The following is a 15,099-nucleotide window of genomic DNA, read 5'->3' on the forward strand; positions in this document are numbered from 1 at the left end:
AAATGTAAAATTTTCACTAGTTTGACATTTAACTGGTTTCACTGGTCTGAGGCTCAATCTGCAGTGTCATTGGACGGCAGAGCAGCAGCTGCTAGAGGAATGACAGAGAGAGAAGGAGGGAGGGAGGGAAAGAGAGGGTGAGAGGGAGAGCTGGAGTCAGCTGGACAGATCAGAAATACAGGCCGAGTCAGCCAACGGGTATTTCCCATCATGCACCTGGTGCAGTGTGTCACCAGCACACTGAAACCTGCAGGAGCAGCTGGGGTGGACATCAGAGACTGCACACAAACAAACATTATTAAATAGTTATTATTAATAGAACATTATCCTATTATTTTCATTCTAGATATAAAAGATTGTTTTGATTTTAAAGGTTTCAGATTGTAGACAGGGTTATCTTGAAGTTTGCCGATCTTTAAAGCTCAACAGAACTGGCAGGGGAAGTATTTAGTGGAGTTGTTTGACCACTAGTTTAGATTAGTAGGTCACCATTGTGTTGTATCTTGTGTTCCTCCACAGGGCCAAACTTGAACTCTTCCAGGAGTATCAGAAGTGACAAGCTACACATTTCTGCCAACATTTCATGACACTCAACTGGTCCACAGTTGATGATACCAAACCAAGAAATATATTGATGTGCGATCAGAAATAGACATGAAAGAAGGACTTTAAACTTTGTTTAACATCTTAATGTTCTTATTGTTTCATTATGGTCCTCTTAATGTCCTCTTAAACTTTCCAAAGGTAGTATTTGAGACACTTGATGCAACAACAGAGGCAATGCATCAACAAAACGGAGCAAAGACAACTGCTGGACGACACTAATGTAAATGTAAACGATGCAATTAAAAAAATATTTAAAATAAATCAACTAGTGACTGTGAAGGTCTGTCAAGTGTCTGTCAAACTTTTCCATTTCCATTTTCCATTTGACTGGACCTCCATAAGCTCCACTTCACTAGGTGATGTTTAGATTAAAATGTAAGATTACCCAGTTTTGATGTGAAAGTTTGTTTTTATAGATTTTGTTGATGTTGCACACAGATTGCCAGTGAGAATCCTGCTAAGAACCATTCAGGAAAACACTCAGTTTTCAGGTCAGGAGTTATAGATTGGAGTCAGGTCGCCATTTTCATCTCATTTTATCTCCTTGCGCCCTGATGGTCTTTAAGACCTGGTGTGATATCAGTGTGCACCGGCAGCACGACAGCATCCTTATATTAAACTTACCTCAAGGTATTATGGGATTAAGGAAAGCCCTCGGCGACGAGATCAGTGGTGAATAATTTCCTTTTGGAAGGATTAACTGTCACTGTTCTGTAGTTCTGTAATTGGACACCACCACTAAGCCAACGATGAAAACTCAATCAGAGGGACGAGGAGTGAGCTCGAGGGTAAAAAGAAGACTTGAGATGCAGAATGACTCAGACTCTCTGGACTTGTTTGTGTCCACACTGCTGAGTCACCTGAAGGGAGTATAGGGAATAATATGAGTTTGTTGCTGGATGATGATGAGCTGTTGCTGAGGAGTGGTTCTATTCTTGTTCACTTGTGGTTTGTTTATTCTCTCAACAGGCATTCAGAGTATTTATGGTTCTCATTAAGGATCCCTAAAGACTCAGTACTCGATCCCAGAGTCCGCCAGCTGAACCCTGAAGGATATTTGAATTAAGTTTCTGTGCAAAGTGTTCAGTGTGGTTGAAGAGTATATTCTGTGGTTCTTCATCTTATAGTTATTTGAGGTACTACAGGAGACTCATTATATTTTACTTCATGGTAAACTTCCTGGCAGTTCATGGCATGTTTGGGTACTTCATGGTACATTCTCATTATCTCTTGGATATGATGCCACACCCTTTGGTGCTGAGCGGTCTCTTTGGGTAGGCCACCTCTGGGGTTATCTCTTTGTCTTATCTCCTACTACATCCTCAAAGTTGTGGGTCATTTTCATGATAGCTCTTGTTATTTTTGTATGGCAAACACTTGCTCACCTGGGCTGTGTGATGTAGTCCTTATTGGACCATTCAGAACAATATCATGGAATAATTCATGAAGATGAAAGATAGCTCTGAATGGACTCAATGGTAGTCTCTGTGGGGAATGACCCTCAGGGGTAGTTCATACTTCATTTGGGGTACCTCTTGGTATATTCTGATGTAGGTTTTGTTATTTTAGGGCTGCAAACGTTGGCTCAGCCGGGGTATCATCAGAAGGTTTTACCAACAACCTTCTGGAGATTCTTTATGGTTCTGTAGGGTGGCTCTTCTGTACGCTATGGTAATCTGGGGTCATGTGTTGCACCTTGTGGTCTTCTGGGGTACCTTATTACGTCAATGTACGTTTTCTAAAAAAAGAAAAAAGAATCAGATACGCATTTTGTGGTCGTTTTTGGTAAAGTATGGTAAACTCTTGCAGTCTTACAGGGTCTCTTATTCTTCAGGGGCAGTTCAATATGCTTGACGGTCTTCTGTGAAATGTCTCAGTACTCTGGCATATTTTACATTACTTTTAGCAATCTTTTGTTGTACTTCAGATCTTCTGAGGTCTTAAATGAAAGGATATGCCATTTCACTTTATTTTCACTCCATAGTAATCTCTCTTTATGGCTCTTAAATGTAGCAAATGAGTATATTTCCTGGTTCTACGTGACTATTTTTGTGGTACTGGAAACTTGGGTTTCTCCTGATGGTTCCTTGATTTGAACCAAAAACATTCTGGGGTGCTTGATAATACTTGAACTCTGAGGCCAACTAAGTGGGCTACTGTTTAGTTCTTAGGCTGTGATGGGTTTGATGTTAAAGTAAAGTATGGGATTCTCTTACAGGCTCTGGGTCGTTGGGGGTGGTCCAATTTACTTGATATTCCGGTGTTATTTTGTAGTACTTGTCATCTCTCTGAGGTACTCTCACTGTACTCGGCATTATTTTAATGCACCTAATGATGAACTCATTGTGTTACCTCTTGCTGCTTCCTGGTAGTTATGAGTAATCTCTCATGTAGTTAACCTGTGTTATTTTTAGCACTCACTCTCAGATCTTGGGTTTCCCCGGGTGGCTCTTGGATAAGCAACCTCCCCCCCCCCTCTCTCGCTTCTTCAGTGTTAGAAAACAGTTCATCCTCCTCAACCTCTGATTTTACTCCCTCAGCCGTTCATTTAATTGACAGCGTTGATTCTCTCTACTTAACTCTCTCTCTCAGCTGTCCTCAGCTAACAGATGAGCCATCTGATACCGCTGTACCTCCTGTTAGAGACAGACATGTCCCTCTGGATTTAAACCCTCCTGCTCTAAAAATAAAGTTATCAAAGCTCCATCTGCAGGCTGTCGCAGCGACGCCAAGTTGAACTACACGCAGCAAGACAACCTTTGACTGAGGTTATATAAATGATGTAGACATTACGAAATAATGTGAATAACTATTTCTAGCCCTGCTAGTAGCCCTGGTTGGCAATGTCTGAAATATCTCACCAACTGTCTCATGGATTGCTATGCTAAAATTTCTGTCGACATTCATGATCCCCAGAGATTAAATCCTAGTTGATTGGATTATTTTATGACTTTTCCTCTAGCGCCACCAGCAGGTTGATTTTTTTGCTTTTTATTTGGATAGTGATGTCAACAGTTCACCCTGAGGGGAACATAAGTGTCTAGTTTCATGAGCATCCATCCAACAGTTGAGATATTTCACTCGAAACCACAAATGAGAACCGCAGCACTCGAGGAAAAGTGACCAAAGATCATGTTAATCATCCTCTGAGGACCATGAACACCTGTATTAATTCATCTAGTAGATGTGGAAGTATTTCAAAGGTTAAGGAAAAACTTAACGACCTGTTGGTGGCAATAGAGGAGAATTCAGAGGATTACTAAAAGTATTACAATTCATCCTCCTGGGACTATGAATTTTGAAAATGAAATCCATCTAATAGTTGTTGAGAAATTTCAGTCCGGACCAAAGTGTCTGAACAGCTGCCCAACTTCACCGTATATAAAGCCATGACATTCGCATGGCAAAAAGCAGGAGATCTTGTTAGTTTCTGTTTTAAAACTTCATATAACTTCATAAAAATATGAAATCATTGGGATTTACATTGAGACCAAGTTAAGACATCTTATGATGGAATTTCTCTCTAAAGGAAACTGAGAATCACCTTTGTTAATATTTTGACATTTCAATGATGACTCAATCTTAGTTTATTAAAAAATGACTCATTATCATTGAATTATTTGCTAGTTGCACCAACGTGTCAACCAGTGGAAGTCCCTCATGATTCGTAATGTGTAAACATGGACCATCTCTATGTTAAATCAGCTGTTGGACTGGTGACTGATTTTCTGATGATTCATATTTCAGCTTCGTGACTCCTTCAAGGAGCTGAAGAAGCGCTTTAGTAACCTGAAGTTTAACTACCTGAAGAGAAACGACAGGACCAGAAACATGAAGGCCGTCAGGAACCAGCTGCAGCAGGTGGAGCTGTACGAGGAGAAGCTGCAGGTAAGTCCAGGTCCTGATCTGAGCCTCTGATGTGCAACTGATTATCTCTTCAGAAACAACTCACTGGTCAAAATAACCCCAGGTAGCCTTGTGTTTAGAGTGCTATCCACAGACAAGCTGCACTTCCCACACCTCGACTATGAGATTCAAAGAACTCTACGAATCAGGAGCAAGATATTTTTCATTTATTCATTTATCTCACTTCCAAGCAATTTCCTGAAATGTTACCATGATAAAATGTGAATCACTGCAACAGGACTCAATTTGAGACACGATAGTCATATAAGAGTTGCAGGAGTCAGGTAGGTTTTCATCCACCTGGTTTTATGTAAATGATTTTTCCAAAGTAGAAGAAGAAACAGTGTTCGCAAGTTTCAGCTCATGTTTCTTTGTGCACCAATAAAAGTATAAGGTTACATAAAACCAGGTGGATGAAAACCTACCTGACTCCTGCAACTCTTATATGACTATCGTGTCTCAAATTAAGTATTTGAGAAGACAGAAGGAGGTCAGTCATGTTCTGTCTGATCCAGGCACTCAGGAAACGTCTGCAGGGTGTGACAGGGCGACTGGGGTCAGAGGTCAAAGATGGGGGTGTGGCCCGAGAGGTAGAGGACGCCATCAACGAGCTGCAGAGACAGATGGGAGATTTTGAGCGAAGTGTCAGCGAGCACCAAAAAACGCTGGATATGACCCGCAGACTGCAGCAAGCTATGGAGGAGGTGACGAAAACTGATTACATCACTTTCTTTTATTTTTATTATTATTTTGTGTGGTTTTTTTGTTTGTGCTATTTAAAAAAAAGGTATGTATGTATCATTTATTTTCCTTTTACATGTTGTTTTGTATGAACAGTATCAGTTCTGGTGCGAGGAGGCGAGTGCGACGATCGCTCGAGTCGGGAAGTTTTCTTCAGAGTGTCGCAGCACAGAAGCCGTTTCTGTTCTCTACCGACAGTTTGAGAAGTTCGTCTGGCCGACGGTTCCTCAGCAGGAGGAGAGGATCAGCCAGATCGCTGAGCTCGCTGTCAGACTGCACGGTCAGTAAAAACAGATTGATTTCAAAAGACAGCTACCGCAGAAAGCTGTGTGATTTAGCCGACTGGTTCCCAACCTTTTTTGTCTGATGTATCCTCTCAGTCATGTTCCATAATGTTCACTTCCACTGGGTATAAATCAATGCTGCTGATTATAGAAAACCTGATATTGATACAGTTATTTCATACAAAATCACTTTGCCATAGTTTGGTCGATTTTTTATCCATTACCTTTTGATTCAAGATTTCATTTATTGTTTCCTTGTGTACGTGCATACAAAAAAGGCTAAATGCTGTTCTTCCCAGCTCACAGCTGTACGACAGAAGAACAAACAACAACAAATATCTAGAATATTGCTATCGACTGTGAGGGCTACAGGGTGGAAATCATTCATGCAGATTTGTTTTGACTTTTCTTTCAAATATTTAACCACGATTAGTATTGCTTTACAGAAGTTAACGAGTCGTACAACATTTTGATTTGTGTCTCACTGAAAGGTTTCAGTGATCTCATTGGTAATCAGTCCCATCCTCCAGCCGGCCTGTTTAGATACATGTTATCATCCCGATCAGTATATACATAAATCCCTCTGACAGATTGTTTGTTACCAAATCATATCAAATCATGACAAAACCAAGTCCCCCGTGGTATGTTACCATGTGTGTGTCTGTGTGTGTTTTAGGGGCGGAGGAGGGGCAGCGGTACATTGAGAAGACGGTCAGTAAACACTCGGAGATGGTGGCGTCCATCAGAGAGCTGAGTGATGGACTGATGGAGCTGGAGGCCAAACTGAAGGTATCGCAACACAAACACACATAAATAAAACACATACTGGTACAACTTTAACACAACAAGCAGGACTCCAACACATGTTTGAAGTTCATCAAGGATACACACAATGCATTTTAGTTGGTGACAGTGAATGTAAACATAAATTCATTTTTCTAACAAGAAAACTGTGATGTTTTCAGCGGGAGAGTCTCAAAAAGCAACAGAATGAAGGAGAGAAAGAGAAAAAGAAAGAGGGAGAGACGGAGCGAAGGGGTGAGGATGTGACAGAAGAGAAAGATGAAGACAAAGAGAAGAAGGAAAGCAGAAAGATGAGAAAGAAGGAGCTGACGGATAACCGCAGTACGCAGGAGGCAGCTGACATGGTAAAACAAATAATCTCATGAGCACTTCTTGGTTTAAAAAAAACATAATAATTAGAAGAAATTAACTAAATCATAATCATATCAATAGGTATATGTCATATTCTCATCCAACTAGTGATATTGTGAAGCTGCATTAAAAATATTAGATATCAGAGATGTTATCTCATCTCATGTATCTCATCTACCTGCAGTATGAGCTGAAGGAGACAGGCCACACCCCCGAACTGACCACCGAACATGATGGGAAGGAAGTTCCTGTGAAGAGGCAGACTGCAGCCAATAGGAAGCCTCCATTACAGAAGAGTCGCAGTCTGGAGTCAGACAGACAGATGGACAGACGGACCGTCATCTCAGAGAGCAGGTACACTGTTACAATGAACATGGGCACTGATGTTCCTGCTCCCCAGAGGATGAACCCATTGATTTTAGCCCATAATCTAAACTTCTGCAAACGCCAGAAATTTAAAGGAAGTCACAAATGCTGACCTGATGATAGCGCTCAAAAAAAGTCACCAAAATGAATCCTCTGGGGAAGAGGAACATCTGTACCAATCATCTTATTGACACTGAGATATTTCACAGACAAGTGAAATATTTGACCTGCTGATGGTTTAATGTCATGAACAATGGATTTCCTAGAAAATACATGGTTACCAAAAACTTTGAGAAATTAATCACTTTGTACGGACTACAAAATGAGCAGTGAGATAGAAGAAAGAGCATAAAAGGACTTACTGGACTTTGGATTAAAGCAAATAATAGTAGTGAGGTATAACACTCAGCATGTTGTTCATCTCTATGCCACAGACAGCAGATGTACAGTGAGAGGTTCACCTCAACTCACACCTTCAGCATCTCCTGCTCACCAGTTGAAGCCAATCGACAGGTCCGCACCATACACAGCCAATTACAGTCTGTCTCGACTGATCCTCAAGCCACACCCCCTCCCACAGTGATTGGCCCATTGTTCTCTGACATTCAGAGGGAGTTTCAGAGGAAGGAGACGAGACAGGAAGGGGTCTTCGCTGCCTGTGAAACAACACTGCTTCAGGTTGAGTACCACATCCTCCTACGTGGTGTCCCCCAAGGGTCAATTTTAGAGCCTCTTTTATTTTCCATTTATGTGCTGCTTTGCGGCCTCATATTTCCAAAACACTGCTATAATTTTCATGTCTATGCTGAAGATACACTGCTATATAATCCTGTTGAATCTGACTTTAAAAATGTGCCATCATATTCAACACATCAAAAAACACATCAGGTTAAGAGCTGTATGGCTCAGATTTTTCTGCAACACAATTAAGTCTAATCTTCGACAGATCCTTTGTAATCTCAACCTGGTTGTTATTATCCAATATTAAGGAGCCTGCATGGGTTACATTTAAAATTCCAGGGTTGTAAAATTGTGCTTATTTAATCTAATGGTAAATCTTAAGAAGAAGAAATTGAGCAATATGTACAAAAATCCTTGTCCCTGTTTCTGTAAGCCGTACATAGACACAGCAGTGATCAATAAGTCTAAAAGTAAATTATTTTTTACTTAGGATGCATCCACAGGAGGCCTGTCAGATGTGGAGCTACAGCCACAGGAAGTAATGACTGAGGATTATTTCTCCAATGATGAATACGACTGTGCATCACCTGACGACATTTCCCTGCCACCGCTGGCAGAGACACCAGAGTCCAACATGGTTCCATCAGATATTGAGGACGGCTTCTGTTTCAGTTCCCACAGTGTCCACATCAGCCAGTATAGCCACCAGTGCCGTGCCCAGTCAGAGCACAGTGGAACTGGTCCTGGTGTAGTCCGACAACAGAGAGGGTCCAGCCTAACGGAGAATTGTCCGACTCCTCCAGCCAGCCTGCACAGCAGTAGCAGGTCTGTATTACAGTCTCATCAGAACAAAACAACATTCATTTGTAGGTTATTATGATCTTTGGTGATGAGGTCCACATCAAATTGGGAAACCCAAGAAAAAAACCACCACTTTTTGGACTGAGAACCAAAGGACATGCCGTGGTAGTGACTTGTCAATCACAAGGGTTCCACGCCCTAAGGCATACCCTGCTTTTTCGTCTATTTAACACTAAATGTAACCACAATTTACAAATTGAACATCATGCTACATTGGAGAAAACCTTCAAACTAGTGATTAAGACCATGAAGACATTAGGAAACTGTTTACTGGGATAATAAATCCAGTTAGAAGTCATTTCATCTTCTCATAAGCTTACAAAAATCAAACTTATTTTTGAAAATGGTGAAGTCCAGTGGAGGTTTATTGCACTGGCCTCATTTCAGACCTGGATGCTCCATCTATTCTTTACAAAGTCAGTGAGAAAACCACGTCTTTATAGTCCTGACTTTGTGTAGGAGGGCATATTCATGGTCAAGACTTGCCTTAATTGAAACTAAGAGGTCGAGACAAAGCCAATTCTGGCAGTAATGACACGTGGACAGTAAAGAAATAAGGGAAAAAGTCAGTGGCTTCATTTAAACTCTGGCAGCAGGTCCTTGGTATGGACTATAGCTTACTATTCCCTGAAGGCCATCCAAATATAATGCTTTGTTCTTAATGTGTGTGTTTCAGATTCAGATCAGAGTCCAGCTCGTTTTCCCAGAGTCCAATGACAGTTCCTGCTCCAGGCCTGCTCACCAGCACTCTGTGCACCATCCTAAGGACTGATGAGACCAGGAGAGCCGACACCCCCAAGAGTGCTGAGCCCTCCTTGGACAGCCCTGAATTGAGCCTTTCCTCCGGATCTCACCTAGTTCCCCAGAACAGCACTCCAGAAACGTGTTCCAAGGACAGTAATGTCCCTGAAAAGAAGAGCCTCTCACAAACTGACCCCTTGTTAAAGGAGCACAACAGTCAGTATAATCAGCCACAGAGGGGGACAGGTATCCAGGCTCAGATCAACCTAAATGTTGTATCCACAGGTGAGACCTTACCACAGGCCGATCCAAGTCCCCAGTCTGCAGAGCGCAATCAAAGCCACACCCTTCCCCAGTGCAGCAATTGTCCTCAGCTCTTCAGTGATCCAGAACCAGATCTCCACAGGGACAAGACTCATAAACAAGACACAAGATCCCTTAAATGCAGCACCACTTTATCCCAGCCATTGTCTGATTCTGAGAGTGGCCTCCAACAGGACCTAAAATCCTCCCAAAGCAGGGAGGGAACACTCCAAGTCTCCAAACCTCAAAAGAACAGTCTCACCAACACTAAAACCAGTACAATAGATCAGCATACCATTTACTTCCAGTCCGCCCATTCAGACTGTCATCACATCAAGACAGAGGCTAGTTGCAGCCTCAGTACACCCCAAGAAAGCTCTTTACCCCAAAGTGAGACCCTGCCACAGATCATTGCATTCCCCCAGGCCACAGACTCTGTTCCATCCTGTGCCAATTTTCCCAAGGCTTACCCTAAACCCAGGAGTGGCCTTAATCAGGAAATACCCCCTTCAAAAACCAGCCAAGAAACTGCCTCGATCTCCGTTCCCCAAAGCAGCAGCCCAACCAAAGCCTCTACTGTCACCGTACAAGCTCTTTATTGTCAGTCCTCCCCTCCAAAAAGTCATCACACCTTGCCAAAGGCTAGAAGCAATCTTAGGTCAACCCAAGAAAGCTCCTTATCCCAGACTGAGAGCCTGCCACAGATGGATCCAGTCTCATCCCAGGCCCAAGGGTTTGTTCAGAGCCCCAACCTCACAGACTTTGTTCTCCTCAAAGACAGGATTCACGACACTGGGTCCCTTAAATCTTTTGCAACATGCCTGCAAAACATCCCTCAAGACAGCAATCTTCCAAAGGCTTACCCAGATTCCAGGAGTGGCTTTGATGAGGATATAACGTCCTCATCCAGCAGAGAAATTCCATCAGTCTCGATGCCCCAAAGCAGCGGCCAAACCACAGCTACTGTTATTACGCAACAAACCATGAACTGTCAGTCTTCCCCTCCAAACAACCATTGCAATAGGCCACAGGCTGGCAGAAATCTCATGCCACAGCAAGGAAGCCCATTATCCCAGGGTAGTGAAGGTCAATCTGAGGCCCATGCACCCCATTCTTACAGACCCAGCATTAGTATATCAAACAGTCCAATTACCAGCAGTAATAGATTCAGCAGCAAGCAGAGCCACCAGACAGTCTACTCCCTCCATGAGTCCTTGACCTCCGACAGTACCCAGCAGTGTGTGCATGACCCTAGCATGATCCCCAGCAGCCCTGCCAAGCCCACTGCTCCTCCTCAGACAGAGTTTCAGACCCAAGCTTTGGCTCAGCAGGCTAATCCGCATGTCACTCCCCTCTCCTCTCCACCTCATCTACTAACTCCAGACCAAGACCCAAACATTTGTCAGCCCATGGCCATCCGAGAGGAGATCAGGCTTACTCCTCAGATCCAAGGGCCCTCCCTTCCTGCACCTCCTACTCCTTCCAAGGCCCAGGCAGAGTCTCTTCCTCAGGGAAAAGTCTCTAAACCGGGCCCTCCCTGCATCACCAGGCCCCTGTCTAGAGCCACCGTCATGGAGGGCTCTCCAGTGACGCTAGAGGTGGAGGTTGCGGGACACCCAGAGCCCACGCTCACCTGGTGGGTAGCTTATAACCAGCTACACAATAACACACAAGCTCAACACAACTCACTTTGAGACACCCTTTACACCTGCAATACTATGAGCCCTGCAGCTAGATCTATAGCTGTGTCCCACTATCCAATTTGTCTCCAGTCATCTGGACTTGTTACAGTTTGTTGAAGATGTTTCACCTCTCATCCAAGAGGCTTCTTCAGTTCCGCCTAACTGGGGTCTCTTAAAGGACTCTCCCACTCGGGGTTTAAAGCCTGAAACTCCCATCAGTCAGTTAGAACTGAAGAAGCCTCTTGGATGAGAGGAGCAACATCTTAAGCGAACTGAAACAAGTCCAGTTGCCTACGATACATCTCTTAGAATTACCATGACCTGGATGACTAAGAACCTTCATCAACATTCATCCACACAGTAACACAGAAGTTTAATGAACTTGGCAAAACTCAACACACAACCATCATGTAAGTCTACTGTAAAGTGTCAGGTAAACATATTGCCTCTTTCATTACTTCTGCCAGCTTGGCTATACTCCATTTAACTCAGCACATCAGCGTGGCAGGGATTTTCATTTCCATGACAACAGGGCTACCTGCTTGAAGGTGTGTCTTTAACTGATCATGTGCTCGGCTCCTGTCATGGTCAGCTGAGTGACTGTAAACTTATTCCCCACCGCACTATTGAAAAATGCTGCTGAAAAAGCTCCATAAATTTAGTAGTTGCTTAATTTCCTATAAATTCTTCACAATAAAACTCCTCCATTATTTAGTTATTGAAAAGCTTTTATGGTTTTCACCAGCAGTAACTTTCACACAACTCCTGAAAAAGCTGAAAGTGAACATGTTGAAACAGAAAAACAGATATAGACACTGGTGGGTTGTCACAGGTTGGCCACCGTTGGAAGACCTCATTGTGGCCCGCTTGAAGGGCGGGGCAGGTCCATCCCATTGGCTCAACTCTGTGTGATTAAACTGGTGATGGAAATGCAAATCAGTGCTACTCAGTTTGACTCAGTGTCACCAAAAGCCCATATTTCTAGCCAGAATAAGTTTAACTGGAAAGAAACAGATTGTTATTATTATATTTGCTAACTAGCTATGTAGCAACACTTTTGAGAAGAAGTTGCAGTAATTAGCTAGCAAGTACTAACTAATGTTAGCTTGTTTGCTGAGTATGATTTATATCCCAGTGGTACTTTATTGGTTTGATTGATTGTTTTCAACATGTAACCCCCCAATTTCAACAACATACTGTACAAACAAGCTCATTGATTGATCCAGCTTATGTCAGGAGCAGGATTCAAAATATTAAGTATGAGGACTTCTAGTGCTGCTTATCATTGACATATCCAGGCACATCAAGATGTGGCTGGTATTCAGGTTTAAATGTATTTTGTTTAATAATTAATAACTAATTAACATAAGTTTGCTAGTTAACAGTGTGTTCTGTGATTCCTGTTATATTTTTATCTTTTGTTTTTAAAGCGCACATTAACAAAAGAAAGACAGTGATGCTAACATAAAACAACGAAATAAAAACTGCTGCATGAATTTCACACGTCACATCATTTAACTGCCACATCATTCATAAAACCCAGAACTCTTTTGTTTGGCTGTCTGGTGACGCAGTCAGGGATCCTGTAACATAACAGATATTTATTGTATCAGAGGTGTAATCAGGGGCCCATTCTGTATGTGCCTGGCTCAGAGTGAGGTTGTGTGCTGTCTGACCCGCTGTCATCATGGTCGCTTTAGGTTTAAAGATGGAGAGGTGTCAGCCACCGGCCCGAGCCGAGAGCTGGCCAGCGTGAACAGGAAACACTCCCTGTTTGTTCCAGAGGTGTCGGACTGGGACGGTGAGTTGTACCAGGCCCGGGCCGAGAACCATCACGATGCAGTTGTTTCCAGCAGTGATAAATGGCTGGTGGCCGAAGTGTTTGACATCATCAGTGAGGACTGGCAGACTTGGTTTGGTACACTGTGTGTTCTGCTGTGGCTGCTCTACCTGATAGTACTCTGATTACACCTTTTCCACTACAGGAACATGACAACCTGTAACCTGGAGCTTTGTGTTACCAGAGAACCTGTGAGACTTTGGTTCCTGGTTTTGTCTTGTGTTTCGCTGCGTGTTACAACCAGAACATGTTGGGAGTGTGTTTAAGAGGCAACACCGAGACAATTGTGTGATCTGTGTGCACTGTCTGGTGGGCGAAAGCACTTGTGGGACAGAAAACAGTGGACAGAGTGGCCAGTGTTGATTTTCTTTCACACATACCTCTCATACATTTAAACATCATTATCAGTAAATAAATAAAGAGTCACAGTCTGACAGAATCAATCAGAGAGTGAAAGTGGCTCCAAACCAGGTTCCAACAGATGACCAGCTCTCCAGATCCAGCTGAGTCCAGGTCGGCTGCCGGTCCTCCTCTCTTGATCCTCAGTCAGAAAACAGAGAGGTGACACTGAAGAAACTGAGGTGAGATCAGACCTTTGAGAGAAAATAAAGTATCACAATGTTGGCATTCTGTAAAGTTACGACGCTTGAAAACTTAAAATAACTGAAGCCTGTTGTTTCTCCATCCTCACTGACACGCAAACCTCATTTCATCTCAAACTGGGTGGAGAACAGTGGAAACAGAAGCAGAACCAGTACCAGTGGTTTCAATTATAGGTATGGGTCATTAATTACCTGTAGTGGAAAAGGCCTATAATACACACACACACACACACACACACACACGGTTCAGTTCAGTTCAGAGGAAACAGGTTTTGTAGGATTGTTATATTCACAAGTGTTTGAAACATATATATTGAAATTATAAATGAAATAAGAGGAGAATTTATGCATGTAATGATTTTAAATAATTCTGTTTCATTAATTAAGATGAATTGACAAAAAAACTGGACGGGAGTTTAGAAAGACTTTGAAGTATTCATCCTGTGTTTCCTGTTATACTTTATGATCTTCTGATGACTGTTAAATTCAGTTAAATCTAAATGTATTTTGCACCAGTCTGTAGTTAAAGCAGCTGAAATAATGTGAGTAGCATTCAAAGGTAAAGCTGATGAAGATGAAGCTTAAACATTTCCTACCTGTCCACAAATGGAGGCCCATTTCTACCTGGATGGAAATAAAATCACCATAACAATCATAGTAAGAGTTAAAGATCCTGTCTAAGTAAATCTTGAGATCATTTTAGATCATGTAATTTATAAGGCTGGGAAATCAAAATGATTTTAAAGTTTATTTTGACTTGAAATTTAAAAAAAATGAATTTAATGTCTCGTAATTTTGATTTCCAACCAAGTAAATACTTCATTAAATTGTTTCTTGGCAGATATGGGCTTCCATATTAGCCTTAGTTTCCTCTTAAATGGATCAATGCTTTATTCTGAAAATCCTCGCTGTCTGGCACAAGAAGAAGGTAAATGATTTTGTCAGAGTTGAACTCGAGTAAAAACTGAAGTTAGAGTCTGCAGAGTTCTGATGATAAGTCCTGATAATAACATGTGTCAGCATGTGTCAAATATATAAACCTGTATTTATCTCTTCTTCAGTAGAATATCACTTAAAGTCATATTGGATGTGTGTATAATTCATCATCACATGTAAAACACAAATAAACATATTTTTAGCCCACAAATCGTCTCAGTGTCGGTTTAACTCAGCAGTTTGGGAGCAGATTCATATGTTTAATTCTCTATTTCAGGGTAACATTCTAATGTAGCTCAACTAGTTTGAGAAAACAGGGAAGACGGTACTGGTGAGAATACGGCACATTTTTTGACTAATTTGTATCTCCATGAAACTTTGCTGGTTCATTACAC

At 42.1% G+C, this 15,099-nt stretch overlaps 1 protein-coding gene across 4 annotated transcripts in view; it reads left to right on the plus strand.

Moving 5' to 3' along the window:
• The window catches only part of ccdc141 (coiled-coil domain containing 141), a 32,098-nt gene extending 17,191 nt beyond the window's left edge, over nt 1-14,907 (plus strand). For all 4 annotated transcript variants that reach the window (XM_030428194.1, XM_030428195.1, XM_030428196.1 and 1 more), the window contains 10 exons: nt 4,354-4,494; nt 5,028-5,216; nt 5,350-5,533; nt 6,214-6,326; nt 6,503-6,685; nt 6,877-7,046; nt 7,493-7,736; nt 8,230-8,564; nt 9,277-11,280; nt 13,027-14,907. In XM_030428194.1, the coding sequence (XP_030284054.1) occupies nt 4,354-4,494; nt 5,028-5,216; nt 5,350-5,533; nt 6,214-6,326; nt 6,503-6,685; nt 6,877-7,046; nt 7,493-7,736; nt 8,230-8,564; nt 9,277-11,280; nt 13,027-13,291 (3,828 nt within the window). In that variant the 3' untranslated portion in view covers nt 13,292-14,907. The remainder of the gene's footprint in view (nt 1-4,353; nt 4,495-5,027; nt 5,217-5,349; nt 5,534-6,213; nt 6,327-6,502; nt 6,686-6,876; nt 7,047-7,492; nt 7,737-8,229; nt 8,565-9,276; nt 11,281-13,026) is intronic.
• The last annotated feature ends 192 nt before the right edge of the window (nt 14,908-15,099 follow it).

Source organism: Sparus aurata, chromosome 9, assembly GCF_900880675.1.
Source record: "Sparus aurata chromosome 9, fSpaAur1.1, whole genome shotgun sequence".
Lineage (NCBI taxonomy): Eukaryota > Metazoa > Chordata > Actinopteri > Spariformes > Sparidae > Sparus > Sparus aurata.